This window comes from Mustela erminea, chromosome 21 (assembly GCF_009829155.1).
Source record: "Mustela erminea isolate mMusErm1 chromosome 21, mMusErm1.Pri, whole genome shotgun sequence".
In the NCBI taxonomy this organism is placed as follows: Eukaryota; Metazoa; Chordata; class Mammalia; order Carnivora; family Mustelidae; genus Mustela; species Mustela erminea.
Genome location: NC_045634.1, coordinates 5050118 through 5065357, shown reverse-complemented (window position 1 = coordinate 5065357; position 15240 = coordinate 5050118). Strand labels below are relative to the sequence as shown.

General features: G+C 36.0%; 1 protein-coding gene across 3 annotated transcripts in view; it reads left to right on the top strand.

The window, feature by feature from the left end:
- Window positions 1–2718: 2718 nt before the first annotated feature.
- The window catches only part of LOC116581964 (A disintegrin and metallopeptidase domain 3-like), a 109285-nt gene continuing 96763 nt past the window's right edge, over window positions 2719–15240 (top strand). For 2 of the 3 annotated variants that reach the window (XM_032329299.1, XM_032329298.1), the window contains exons 1-4: window positions 2719–2934; window positions 3248–3330; window positions 6713–6768; window positions 11527–11605. In XM_032329299.1, the coding sequence (XP_032185190.1) occupies window positions 2877–2934; window positions 3248–3330; window positions 6713–6768; window positions 11527–11605 (276 nt within the window). In that variant the 5' untranslated portion in view covers window positions 2719–2876. Of the gene's footprint in view, window positions 2935–3247; window positions 3331–6712; window positions 6769–11526; window positions 11606–15240 lie in introns of those variants that run through there. The other variant, XM_032329300.1, reaches the window with a different exon arrangement.

Here is a 15240-nt window from a genome sequence, read left to right as displayed (position 1 = left end):
CCAGAGAAGGATCCCATCAAAAAAGAGAGCTATAGACCAATATCCTTGATGAACACAGATGCGAAAATTCTCACCAAAATACTAGCCAATAGGATTCAACTGTACATTAAAAGGATTATTCACCACGACCAAGTGGGATTTATTCCAGGGCTGCAAGGTTGGTTCAACATCCACAAATCCGTCAACGTGATACAACACATCAATAAAAGAAAGAACAAGAACCATATGATACTCTCAACAGATGCTGAAAAAGCATTTGACAAAGTACAGCATCCCTTCCTGATCAAAACTCTTCAAAGTGTAGGGATAGAGGGCACATACCTCAATATCATCAAAGCCATCTATGAAAAACCCACCGCAAATATCGTTCTCCATGGAGAAAAACTGAAAGCTTTTCTGCTAAGGTCAGGAACACGGCAGGGATGTCCATTATCACCACTGCTATTCAACATAGTACTAGAGGTCCTAGCCTCAGCAATCAGACAACAAAAGGAAATTAAAGGCATCTAAATCGGCAAAGAAGAAGTCAAATTATCACTCTTTGCAGATGATATGATACTATATGTGGAAAACCCAAAAGACTCCACTTCAAAATGCTAGAACTTATACAGGAATTCAGTAAAGTGTCAGGATATAAAATCAATGCACAGAAATCAGTTGCATTTCTCTACACCAACAACAAGACAGAAGAAAGAGAAATCAAGGAGTCAATCCCATTTACAATTGCACCCCAAACCATAAGATACCTAGGAATAAACCTAACCAAAGAGGCACAGAATCTATACTCAGAAAACTATAAAGTACTCATGAAAGAAATTGAGGAAGACACAAAGAAATGGAAAAATGTTCCATGCTCCTGGATTGGGAGAATAAATATTGTGAAAAGGTCTATGCTACCTAAAGCAATCTACATATTTAATGCAATTCCTATCAAAGTACCATCCATCTTTTTCAAAGAAATGGAACAAATAATTCTAAAATTTATATGGAACCAGAAAAGACCTCGAATAGCCAAAGGGATATTGAGAAAGAAAGCCAAAGTTGGTGGCATCACAATTCCGGACTTTAAGCTCTATTACAAAGCTGTCATCATCAAGACAGCATGGTACTGGCACAAAGACAAACACATAGATCAATGGAACAGAATAGAGAGCCCAGAAATATACCCTCAACTCTATGGTCAACTAATCTTCGACAAAGCAGGAAAGAATATCCAATGGAAAAAAGACAGCCTCTTCAATAAATGGTGTTGGGAAAATTGGACAGCCACATGCAGAAAAATGAAATTGGACCATTTCCTTACACCACACATGAAAACAGACTCAAAATGGATGAAGGACCTCAATGTGAGAATGGAATCCACCAAAATCCTTGAGGAGAACACAGGCATCAACCTCTTCGACCTCAGCCCCAGCAACATCTTCCTAGGAACATCGCCAAAGGCAAGGGAAGCGAGGGCAAAAATGAACTATTGGGATTTCATCAAGATCAAAAGCTTTTGCACAGCAAAGGAAACAGTTAACAAAATCAAAAGACAACTGACAGAATGGGAGAAGATATTTGCAAACGACATATCAGATAAAGGACTAATGTCCAGAATCTATAAAGAACTTAGCAAACTCAACACCCAAAGAACAAATAATCCAATCAAGAAATGGGCAGAGGACATGAACAGACATTTCTGCAAAGAAGACATCCAGATGGCCAACAGACACATGAAAAAGTGCTCCATATCACTCGGCATCAGGGAAATACAAATCAAAACCACAATGAGATATCACCTCACACCAGTCAGAATGGCTAAAATCAACAAGTCAGGAAATGACAGATGCTGGCGAGGATGTGGTGGGAATGTAAGCTGGTGCAGCCACTCTGGAAAACAGCATGGAGGTTCCTCAAAATGTTGAAAATAGAACTGCCCTATGACCCAGCAATTGCACTATTGGGTATTTACCCTAAGGATACAAACGTAGTGATCCAAAGGGGCACATGCACGCGAATGTTTATAGCATTTCATCTTTTACTAGCCAGATCATCCTAAGCTAAGTTATACACAGTGGAATAAATAAATAATGGGAAAATAAAGTTGTTGTTTCAGGATCATTTCATATCTGTGATTTCTTTCTTTCTTTTTTTTCTTTTTTCTTTTTTTTGGCCTAACACTTCAATTACAAAACCATACTGAGGCAGTAGAACACACAGACACACCCATTCCATATTTACCTTTTCATTTAGTTTCCTAAACCAAAGAGTTTTCTAAGAAAGAAAGTTATCTATGATTGAAGAATTTAGATACCTTTCTTTTTCCTCTTCGTGCGTGCACGTATGTTTATTTTGACCTGAGGCTCAAATTATAAATTCCGAGGTAGATATGGTTAAAACAAGCAACTGTCTGCTACCAAACATATGGTGAATTACCATTTTCTGTTTTCCTTCCCCACAGTAATTCAGTCATTGTGCCAGAAAACTACGACGTGGACTATTAACATTGCCAAGGACTTCACCAGCAAACAGCCCATCTGCAGAAGATGCACTTAGGACCCTCTCGTCATCCCTGAATGCGTTTCCAAAGTCCTCGTTTTGAAAAATAAAACTCAAGCCCACGAGGGAAGCAGTATATTCTGACTGGTGCATCCCCTGGACCGTCTCTCCGCGCAGCGTGCCGTGGGTGGGCGGCCAGGACTGCGACTGCGGCTGCGCGGGCTAGTCCGCCGAGAGGGCGGGGTGGGCGAAGCTGACTCGCCCCGCCCTCCCCCACGCCTCGCCTCAGACCTTGCGGGCCCTCGCCCCACCCGCCGCGAACGCCGGGCCCAGCGGGAGCCGCCGCCGTTTCGCAGCCAACAGCCATCACCGTGGCAAGGCCGGCAGGCCCCGCAATGCTGTCTCTCCTGCTGATCCTCTCAGGCCTGGGCCGGCTGACCTCCGAGGGCCATCGTGAGTGAAGGACCCTGCCCCATCGAGGGCCACCTGTCGCAGAGCCTCTGGGCGTTGGCGGGCCCCAGAACTTTGCTCCAGAACCCCGGGTCCGGCTGGGGAGCGCCCGGTGTCTGGTCAGAGCTCGTTTAGAGTCAGCCTCCTCCTGGCCTGCTGCTGACGTACAAAGTCTGGTTTGGCGTGCCTGTGTGCGTGTTCGGGGGTGGGCTTGGAAGTTCAAAGAGTGACGGGATGTGACGGGACGTGACGGGACGCGGGAAGAAGGATGCTGCCAGGCTCTAGGCAACGCTCACACGTGTTTTCCTTACTGTAGATCTTGAACCATCGCTTCTGCAAATTACAGTGCCACGGAAGATTGAGACAAATACCAGTGATGGTGAAGTTTCAGAAACGCGGGTAAGAAAGTACTTTTTAAATTTCTATTTATTTATTTTTGAGACAGAGAGAGAGAGAGAGAGAGAGAGTGCACGAGTGGGGTTAGAGGCAGAGGCAGAGGAAAAGAGAGGATCGTAAGCAGGCTCCCCACTGAGGGAAGAAGTTGATGCGGGCGCCAACTCTTGAAGGGAAAGTATGACTGAGCTGAAATCGAGTCAGGGGCTTAACCAACGGAGCTACCCAGACATCCTGGGGAAATCACTTTTTTAAAATGAGTGCTTTAGGGGCGCCTGGGTGGCTCAGTGGGTTGGGCCGCGGCCTTCGGCTCAGGTCATGATCCCAGGGTCCTGAGATTGAGCCCTGCATCGGGCTCTCTGCTCAGCAGGGACCCTGCTTCCTCCTCTCTCTCTGCCTGCCTCTTGGCACACTTGTGATCTCTGTCTATCAGGAAAAAGAAAAAGAAAGAGAGAAAGAAAGAAAGAGAGAAAGAAAAGAAAAAGAAAGAGAAAGAAAGAAGTGTTGATGTAAAGACACTCAGGGATCTGATAGGAATCCAAGGATTGGAACCTCAGTGGCCGGATTTCAGAGGAGCGTTGTTAGACACGGGGGCAGGTTTTATAGACTGGGTGGTCTGTTCGCCTTTATGGCACCAAAAAAATCCAACGATTATGTATTCATAAAAGCCATTATACCAAAAATAAATATCCAGAGAGTTTAAACTGTTTAAAGGAGTATGACATATACTGGGAAAATGCTAACCAAAAGCAAACACAAGTATCCATGAGAAAAGTAGAAAAGTATCAACATTTAGAACACACATCCATACACCATTATGAGGGATAAACATCATTACTTAATATTCAGTTCATTAAGAACATATAAAAATTCTAAATTTGGATATATTTAAAAATGTTCTTGAGGAAATGGATAAAAATACATTTTGCAGCAGTCAGACTAGCAATATCCTTGGATTTCCTGGTTCTCATATCTTTTATCAATTGGTATAAATGAGCAGTGAATATAAAAAAATGCTCTCAGCATATATAAGAATTGATTGCACTAGAGGGGCAAATTTTCAAATCACTTTCATATATCTTTCTCAAATGTTGGTTTACAAATCATAAAAGGATTTAGAAAGATAAAGACAATTTGAGCAGTAAGATATTTTATTTGATGGATTAATACAGAAGTGAACCCATCACAGTGAATATATTGTTTTCTCCTCTCTGCTGTTCACTAGGACTCACTAGTCTCTACAGGGTATAACTGTGAGGCTTTTTTGTAATGACAAAGCATATGATGCAGCAAGAGATAGAAAATTCAGGCAAATATCAGGAATTCAAGAAACATACGTGTGAACCCAAACTCTGTGCTTCTGGAACAAGCCAAGTCTCTGCTTGAAGTAACAAGACTTAGTTGGGGAGGGGTGGATTTTGGCTTTTGGAGAACTCCTTAAAAAGCTTTCAGTGACTCTCTCAGTAGCCAGGCCAGCCTCATCAAACTAGGTAGGGAAACATTAAAGAAGCTATCGTTGGCCAAGAGAGTTTTCGAACCCTAAAAAGTACCTTACAAATCTCACTGCCTTTGTCTTAGCTGGGAGTCAGAAACATCTAAACTTCTAGACAACCCCGAAGTAAAGATAGTGTTTTTCTAATCCAGCTATAATTTGCCTTTATTTCTATAGTTATAATACACATTCTTCTTAGGAATAAGCAGATTATTCAACAAAACTGACAAAAGGAAAAACATTAAAAATCAAATATTGACAATACAGTATCTTTAACAATTCAATTAATTTAAATCTTTTTTAAAAGATTTTATTTATTTATTTGATAGAGAGATCACAAATAGGCAGAGAGCGGCAGGGAGAGAAAGAGGAGGAAGCAGGCTCCCTGCTGAGCAGAGAGTCCGATGTGGGGCTCCTTCCCAGGACCCTGGGATCATGACCTGAGCCAAAGGCAGAGGCTTAACCCACTGAGCCACCCAGGCACCTCTCAATTAATTTAAATCTTAACAAGTTTTAAAAATGTGTATGGGAATATAAAAATACACTTCTACATTATTCATAGGTTGAAGAAGAAATCTTGTCATAATGTATATTAAGTGATAATGGATGAAATTGAAGAAATTACAACCCCAAAGTTGAGTCATATTCTGAAGATGACATTGAGGCATACTTTTTAATTGTTTGCAATTTTGCTAATTTTACTCTTGTTTGCACCCAACAACCAAGATTCAAAATATGTAATGAAGAAAACTGTAGATTAAGAGGAGAAAGAAATAATATCACAATAATTTGGGAAGAAGTTGACATATTTTTTTAAAAGATTTATTTATTTATTTTATAGAAGGGGGAGGGACAGAGGGAGAGAGAGTTAAGCAGACTGCACTGAGCAGGGAGCCAGATGTGAGGCTCCATTTCACAACTCTGAGATCATGACCCTTAGATCATGACCTGAGCCAACATGAAGACACAGACTCTTAACTAACTATGCCACTCATATGGCCCAATACACTTTTTTCAATAGCTGTAAGCTTACAGAAGACTGAACATGAGACATTTAAAATGACTTCTGCAGAAAACAGTATCCAAAAATCTACATTCTTTGCAAATGTGGAAAATTTACCCACATTGACCATGTGCTATGCCATGAAGAATGTGCTTTATGATGATATCACAGATTGGGTTCTTTAGGATGCAGTCTTTGAGAAGATTCCTGTGAAGACTGTTTATTAGGTTATGCTCTTGTGATGAACCTCTGTGGAAGGGGAGGGGAGGAAGGGGGAAGGGGGAGATGGAGACTCAACCAACTCTCAACAAAATTTGAAGCTAGCATGGCCCTTCAATATCTGGAGTTGGGATGAAGGGGTTCTTGTTAAATGTGGGCTGTCTCAGAAAGTTGTGACTTGGTGTGAGGTGACCCTTTGTAGCTGAGGCGATTCCTAAAGAGGACTGTGAGATGAAGACTGTTCTTACAGTTAGGGATACTTTCTTTAATCTTAAAAGGGAACCTGTGTTATATCTTTAATTTTTAAATTTACTTGGGGTAGAAATTGCAAAGTAGAAAAAAGATAATAAAATTCAAGTTCCTTCAAAGATTACTCAACATTTTTAAATGTAACCATTTTAGATTGAAATTTTGTGGCTAATGTTCTTAGTTTTGAAATAAATTGAGACACTTTGATTTTTATTTAAATGTAATTATGATCAATTCTGTCATACATTCCAAGATTGAAGGAAGATTACAATTATGTCAATATTATATATATATATAATTCTGAGATGTGTGATATGATCTGTGTCTCAGCGAATGAGTAAATACATTTTAAGAAGTTATGGATTTTGATTTTTAAGAATTCAGAATTTCTAATAATTACATTCTTCTTGAATAATTTGCTGTAGGTCACTTATGCCATCAAAATTGATCAGAAAATGTACACTCTCCATCTTGAAAAACAGTGAGTGGACATTCTTCTTTTCATACAGTTGTTTTAGTTTCTGAAATTTTTAGTTAGTACCCTAAGTTGAGCCTAAATAAGAGCATGACTATTATATTTAATGTTACATCTTTGTGATTCAAGTCAATCTAGAGTTCTAAGTCTTCATCTTGAGATTTTTAAATCGAGCCAAATTTTAATTTCATGATGCAAAATTAATGTATGCCAGATAAGTGAAAATTAGTCTCTGTAACTCTTTAAAATATAGCCACAACTGTAATGATCAAGACAATAATTTTATTTGTCCATGTTTAATTTTGTTCTTCATGTCATTTTATACATTTATATTTTAAACATTTACTTGCTATTATATAACTTTTTTTAATATCTTAAATTTTCACTCTGTGAGGAAACTATTATTAATATCTTTGTATCTATCTTTCCACCATTTTACCAATTTCACCTTTCCTTTAAATTTGTAGAAACCTACCAAAAAGGTTTGTTTTTAGAGAAATGGAAATACTGTTTTGCAGTTGGGAGGTCTTGTTTAATAATGGTATTCATTTTCTTCCTCTATGTATATATCTTAACTCATTCTTTAATAGGTAACAGTCTGTAGTATGGCACGTAATAATAAGGTAATAAAGTTATTTCCAAGGATTGTCACTATAGAGTCCTGCAATAAACATCCTTATATGTATATTCTTATGCAATAGATACTTTGTTTTGTAGGCTTAATACCAAGCAATGAGTTTCTGAATCAAAAAGTATGAATAATAGTAATAATAGAGATAATAATAACAACCCAAACAACAAAAGTAACAGACATTCATAGAGTACATACCAATTGCCAGGCATATTTCCAAGCAATCTGTATGTAGTAACTGATTTAATTTTCACAACCTTCCTTTTTAGTCACATTTTGTATTAGGATTTTTGAGAGATATTGCCAGTTTCTGAAGAGACAGTAGCAGCTTAGATTTTCAAAAGCATTCAAGATGTGCTAAAATACTATACCACATCTTTGTGTCAATTTATAGTTCCCTAAAAAACTTCCCCAAACAATTATTGGCTATTTGCCTTTTCCTGTTTCCCGCTTCCAAATTAATATTTATTTTTTAGATCAGTTTTAGGTTCACAGCAAAATTGAGTGGAAGGTACAGGAAGTTTCTGTATGGCCCCTGCCTCCACACATGTGTAGTCTCTCCCATTATCAATGTACCCCACCAGAGTGATATATTTGTTATAACTGATGATCCTACACATCATTATTACACAAAAGCCATAGTTTGTATTAGTCTAATATTTTTTATATTGGCCTAATCATTCCATAGATCAGCCAACATTCAGCTGAATCTCAAACCCCTGGGCAATCCTGGCCACCATTAGCAGAATTACTATGGTTACTTACTCATGATAGTACTTATTATGTGGTTCTGGTTTTATGGTTGTGCTTGTTGTGTAACAGTTTGCAGTTTGTATAACTTTTTTTTTTTTTTTTTCCAAGCCAGAGCAAGAGAGAAAGAGAGAGCGAGAGAGAGGGAAACTGTGGGAAGTTGGTGGGGGTGAGAAGCAGAGGGAAAGGGAGAGAAAGAATCTTAAGTAGGCTCCATGCCCAATGCTGAGCCCTAGGGGGGCTCAAGCTCAGGACCCTGAGATCATGACCTGAGGCAAAAACCAAGAATCGGATGCTTAACCAACAGAGCCACCCAGGCACCCCACGTAACATTTTTATCTGAGAGTCGTTCATACCAATTTGTGCAGAATGAGTTCATTGATTGTAAATACTATGTAGCTATCCAATATATATCTCATTTATTATTTTTTAAAGGATTTATTTATTCATTTATTTATTTAAATTAACATATAATGTATTATTAGGCCCAGCGGCACAGGTCTGTGAATTGTCAGACTTACACACATCCCAGCACTCACCATAGCACATACCCTCCCCAATGTCCATAACCCAACGACCCTCTCCCTACCCACCTCCCTCTGTAACCCTCCTTTTGTTTTGTGAGATTAAGAGTCTCTTATAGTTTGTATCTCATTTATTACTTATCCTCCTATATATTTATAGTAAGAAAAGCCATATTATAGATGTCTTTGGGCATGATGTTCTGGGCACCAGTGAAATTGATGGATTATCAATGATAGAATTCTCAAGAGTGCTATATGCTACTAATTTTTACTTTAGAAGGTTTATCCCAGTTTTCACTCAGACCAATAATTCAAAAACATTTCTGTTCTCTACATTCTCAATAAAAAGAGTATCTGTACTCCCTTATTTTTATTAATGCATAAGAAATGTTATTTTATTGTTATTTTAATATGTACTTCCCTGATTAATAATAATAATAATAATAATAATAGTAATATTATCTTTCCAAATGTTTACTGACTATTCTAATTGAATTGCTTCTCCGAAGCTTCTGGTTTTCCTTTTCAGTTTTCCTTTTTATTTATTTGTTTTGGGTCATTTATTTTCAATCTATGGCTTACCTTTCCGCTTTTCTTTTTTTCCCCCATGACCAATTTGTGGGAATTTTTTTTCCCCATGACCAATTTGTGGGAATTTTTGTTCATTGTAGATACTAATTCTTTATCTCTTTTATATGTTGCAAACATGCTATCTAACCTATTGATTGTCTTCTTCCTTTGCTTATAGGATTTATTGCTATAAAAATGAAATATTCATATAATCATTATACTAATACTTGATTCCTCACTGTGTCTATCACGTTCCGAATTTGTATTATAATATTCCTATAGTATTTTTAAAATTCTTTTTACATTTAAGATGTAAATCCAATGCTTTCACTTTATTTATTTAACAACTCTATTGTATTTTCCAAGTTTTTTTATTGCTTCCTTTGTATTTTTTCCCTTTATTGCAATTTTATGCTGACGTAGATATTGTTTAGATTATTTTCAGATCATTTTCTTCAGATGGCATGTTTTCTGAATCTGTGCATATCTGAAAACGTCCCTTTTCTTCTCACAATTGAATAAATCCCTTAATTTTTCATTTTGGTTTTAAATCACTCACATTTTTAAAAGTTTTACAGAAATCTATGGTTTCATCCTGAGTCTTATGGATCTTCCCTCTATGTATAGATTTTCCTCCAACTATTTTCAAATCTTTATTTTGACCACGTTTTTTACTAGCAAAATGTGTTCTTTTTTTGGTTAGGACTCCAATTCTGTTCTTTGCAAACAGATTCTCTTTGACACATTTAATGAATTATTTATTTTAGTTTCAGATTCATCATTTGGTTTCAGGGTATCTTTTTCCTTGAAACAATCTTCTCTTAAAGTTTATTAGCTTTTTAACTTACTAACTTCCCTTGAAATAATAATTATTTTCTTTAACCAAATTCTTGGTTCAGTTTCATTAGGAACTTGCTTTTAAGTTTTGCCTTCTACACTTTTGTTCATTTTCCTTACATTGTTTTTTTTTTTTTTTTTTTTTTTACATTGAGTGGACCTGTGTATCTCTATTAATTCACTGATTAAGGCAGACTTTTTGTTGTTTTGTGTAAAAGAAAAAGGGACCCAGGGTGAATGAACTTGCAAAGTAAAGTTTTATCCTTTAAATTATGCTCGTCAAAAACCTGCTGAATTTTCCTGGCAGATGCTTCTGGATTCCCATTTCCACCACCTCTTTGTCTTGCTTAGTTACTAAAATTTGGCTCTGCCCTTGGGCCAGAATCCGTGTTCCAGGTACTTGCACCTAAAGCAACACAGGACGTTTGGCATTGTCCTTGAATACATGTGGAATATGAGCTGATAAACACGTTTTGTTTTGTCTGGGAAGCTCTCTAGTTTCCTTATTTGAATTGAGGAAAGGAAGAGCTGTCAGGAATGAGAGAAGATGAAGCAGGATTGGAAAAAGAGAAGTAGAGGTAAATGGACACACTCCATGAATGCTCTGGTCCCTCTTTTATTCTGGTCTTGAACTGCCCTTTGGTGTTGGAGTCCTTGGGAAACCATAGTCTCCTGGCAATAACTAGTGTGGTCTCCGAGCAGTAAAAACTGTGGTCAGATTGTTCCATAACAATCACTATCTTCTCTGTGGGAAGATTACACTTTCGTACCACTTAGATGAGGCTTGTCTGTAGAATTCATGCAGCTTATGAAATCTGAGCAAAACACTAGTCTTCTGCTTCTAAACAAAGGCTTTAAGAACTACTGTATGGTTCTACAATTTCTTTTCTCCTTTTGCTACAAGAAAGGTAGGTTCCATGGGGTAGGAGGTATGTCTTTTTCCAGGTTCCAGAATGAAGTTTTTGTGGAGCTGAACCTGCAATAAACTTGTGAAGAACAATCATTGTTGTTTCGAGGCATTGAGAATTTGGGGGGTTGTTTTCACCACAGTATAATTTCATGAAAACTAATGGAAAAAGCGTATAAATTTTTTGTTTCTTATCAGTCTGTGGCTACTTCTTAGAAAATATTAACAAATTAGCAAATATTTATGCTATGAGATTTATTGATTGTTGAATCTAAAAAAAGACTTTGCCATGGGAATCTGGAAGTCCTGGTTTCTAGTATAATAAATCTATGTCATTCTGGTGTCCCTACTGCTATAGATTATATTGCTTAGTATTTTTTCTTATATAAAATATGCTATCAGAAGGCAATGAAATAATGGAAAAGAGGAGTCCATTTAATTTTTGGATATTTGAACGTGTAATATTGAAAGTGAATTTTAATTTCATGATCTGTTTTTGTTCATGTTACTATTATAATGAAGTGTTATTACTTTGGTTGAATTAGGTCATTTTTAGACCCTCATTTCCTGGTGTATGCATACAACAAATCAGGAACATTGTATCCACATTCTTCATTTATAAAGGTAAGTTTTCTTTTATGCTCTGTTGATTTATGTTTTTTGTATCATTAAGGTGCAGTTGGCAGGAGGAAAAAGAGTGCCTTCCGCCCCAAGGAATTATTGGGCAAACAGATCAGAAGCCCAAATGTAATGCAGCAATTACTATGAAGGCAGATTGAATAGAACGACTACTTTTCAAATTTGGAACTCCAGAATCTCTTATCCAAAAATGTTGTTTAAAGTATTAGCAGGGGTCTGAGAGGAAAAGAAAGTGGGTTAAGGAGCTAAGAATAACACCCTAAATACAGAGTCATTTTAATTGAGATGTCATAAGACTTCAGCAGTGGAGGAAGTGGTGGAAATTACAATTATCATATGGTTTCACTCACAGGTAGAGCATAAGAAATAGTGCAGAGAACAATAGGAGAAGGGAGAGAAAACTGGGAAAAAATTAAATAAATTTAAATAGAAAATATGCATTTTAAAAAAAGAAATTAAATTTCTAAACAGTCACATTCCCAACAAAAAACATCAGGTCTACATGTTCTCATACTTTACCTTTTCCAGTCTTTAACTATTTAAGGTAATGCCTCTATGAACATTCATTTGCAATTTGTGTTGTGGACATAATTTTTTAATTTTATGGGGTACATGCCCAGGAATATGATTGCTAGGTCATATGGCAAGTATATATTTATTTTTTTAAAAGAAATTTTCAACTATTTTCCAGTGTGTCTGTACCATTTTACATTTCCACTGGCAATGTAGAAAAGATAGAGGGTCTTGAATGTTTGCCACTATTTGATCAGTATTCAAAATCATTTAAAATTTTAGCGTTTTGATAGATGTGTAGTAATATCTTATGTAATTTTTAATTTGCATTTCCATAGTGCCCAGTGATGTTGAATATATTTTCATGAAATGAAACATCTGTTAATGTCCTTTACTTATTTTCTAATTTGATTGCTTTTTTTTTAAGATGTTGTTAATTTATTAGAGAGAGACACAGTGAGAGAGGGACCACAAGCAGGGGGAGTGAGACAGGGAGATGCAGGCTTCCGGCTAAGCAGGGAGCCCAGTGTGGGACTTGAACCCAAGACCCTGTGATCATGACTAGAGCCGAAGCAGATGCTTAACCAACTGAGCCACCAGGTGCCCCTGATTGGTTGTTTTTTTATTGTGATTTTTAAGCAGTTTATATATTCCAAATACAGGTCCTTTGCCAGATATGTGTTTTGTCAATATTTATTCCTAGTCTGTAACTTATCTTTTCATCTCGTTCATAAGGTCTCTCATTGATTATAAATTTTTAATTTTGATGAGAGTTAATTTATCAACTTTTTCTTTTATGAATGGAGATTTGGTATCAAACTCAAGAACTCCATTTATCCCTAGTTCCTGAAGATTCTACACTTTTTTCCCTAAAAGTTTTACAGTTTTATTTACATTTAATTTTATGTCCACTTTGAGATAATTTTGTGTAAGGTGTAAGATTTGGATCAGGGTTTATATTTTTGACTGAGGATATGCATTTAATTGTTTCAACATTATTGATAGAAAAGGCTGTTCTTCATTGAATTGTTCTTGCATCTTTGTCAAAAAATCAGTGGGGCATATTTTTGTGAATATATTTCTGGGTTCATATTCTGTTCATTTCTATGTGTCTGTACTTTTGCAACTATCATGCTGTCTTCCATACTTTACTTGTAAATTAAGCATTTATATGGACTGCAGCGATTCCTCCTACTTTCTCAAGATTTTAGACTATCATAGGTATTTTGCTTGTTCATATAAATTTCAGACTAGATGACTTCATAGATACAAACATAAAGATAAAATATTTATTCTTCCTTCATTGAGGATAATGTTAGTTTGTAGGTTTGGTTTTTCTAAATATATTACTTAAAAATTGGAGGAAATTCTCTATTTCTAGATAGAAAACTCCCCATCAAGGGGTATGTGTTCAATTGTATCATGTAACTTTTCTGTATCAGTTGATATGATCATATGACTTTTCTTTTTTAGCTTCTTGATATGACAGATTACGTTGACTGATTTTCAGATATTAAAATAGTGCTGCATATCTAGAAAAGCTACAACTTGGTCCTGCGGATAATTCTTTTTATCCAGACTGGGTTTGATTTGCTAAAAATTTCTTGAGGATTTTTTTTGTCAAAGTTCATGAGAAATATTGGTCTGGTTTTCATTTTTTTTTAAATTATAATTTGGTTTTCATTTTTTGTACTGACTGTCTAATTTTGCTAGTAGAGTAATAATGGCCTCATAAAATAAATCTGGAGGTGTTATTTCCTGTTTATTTTCTGGAAGATGTTGTATAAAGAACATGCTAATTTTTAAAATGTTTGGTAAAATTCTTTACTAGGCCTGGTGTGTGTGTGTGTGTGTGTGTGTGCGCGTGTGTGCGCGCGCGCAGTCTTTTAATTACTGACTCAGTTTATTTAATTGTTAATAGGAATATCTTGTTTATCTGTTTCACATGTATTATTTTGGTGGTTTGTATTTTTTTAAGGAATTGGTCCATTCTATCTCAGGTGTGGAATTTAGGGGTGTAATTGTGTCATTGCCCTTAGTATCCTTTTAATGATTACAGGACTGTTTTATTTCTGACATCAATGATGGCTGTCTTCTCTCTTCTTTGTCAGTCCTGCTGGAGATTTTCCAGCTTACTGAATTTATTGAAGAACTAGCTTTTTCTTGCTTTTTCATATTTTTGTCTTATTTTCAATGTCATAAAATTTAGCTCTTACATTTATTATTGTGTCCCTTATACCTTTCTTTGAGTTTCTTTTTTCTAGTTTGTTGAGGGAAAAATGTATTATCACTTTGTGACCTTTCTTCTTTTCTGTTGTAAGCATGTTAGTACAAAAATTTCCTGTTCAGCATTGCTCAACTTCAGCCTATAACAGTATGTTTTATTTTCATTTTGATACAGTTACATGTATTTTAAAAGTTTCCTCTGAGACTTCTTGTTTGACCCATGGAGTTTTAAGAAGTGTGTTGTTCAGTTTCCAGATGTTTGGAGATTTTTCCTGTTGTCCTTCTCTGGTGATTTCTTATTTGATTCCTTTATGGTTAGAAAATATATCCTATATGATTTCAGTTCTTTTAAATTTGTGAAGGTTTGCTTTATGATCCAGCACATTATATGTGTCAATAAATGTTCTTGGATAGTTGAAAAATATGTGTGATCTGCTCTTGGTTGGGAATCGTCCATAAATGTTATATAGATCATATTAATTGATGTTATTGTTCAATTCTGTATTTTTACTGATTTTCTGCCCAATATTATTGATAGCTGTATGATACATATTGAATTCATCATTTATTATTATGGGGTGTTTTTTTTTTTTTTGTCTTTCAGTTTTATCAATGTTTGCTTCATGTATTTTGAAGCTCTGTTTTTTGATGCCTAATACATTTAGGATTGCAGTGTCTTCTGGATAGATTGATGCTTTTATGATAAAGTAATGATTCTCTTTGTCCCAAGTAGATTTTTTTTTTTACCAGTAAGTTCACTTTGTGTGAAATTAATAAAGCTGCTTTGCTTTATTTTTATGAATACTCACATGATATATATTTGTCCAACCTTTTAATTTCAGTCTGATGGTATGTTATGTTTGAGATGAGTTTCTTAAAAG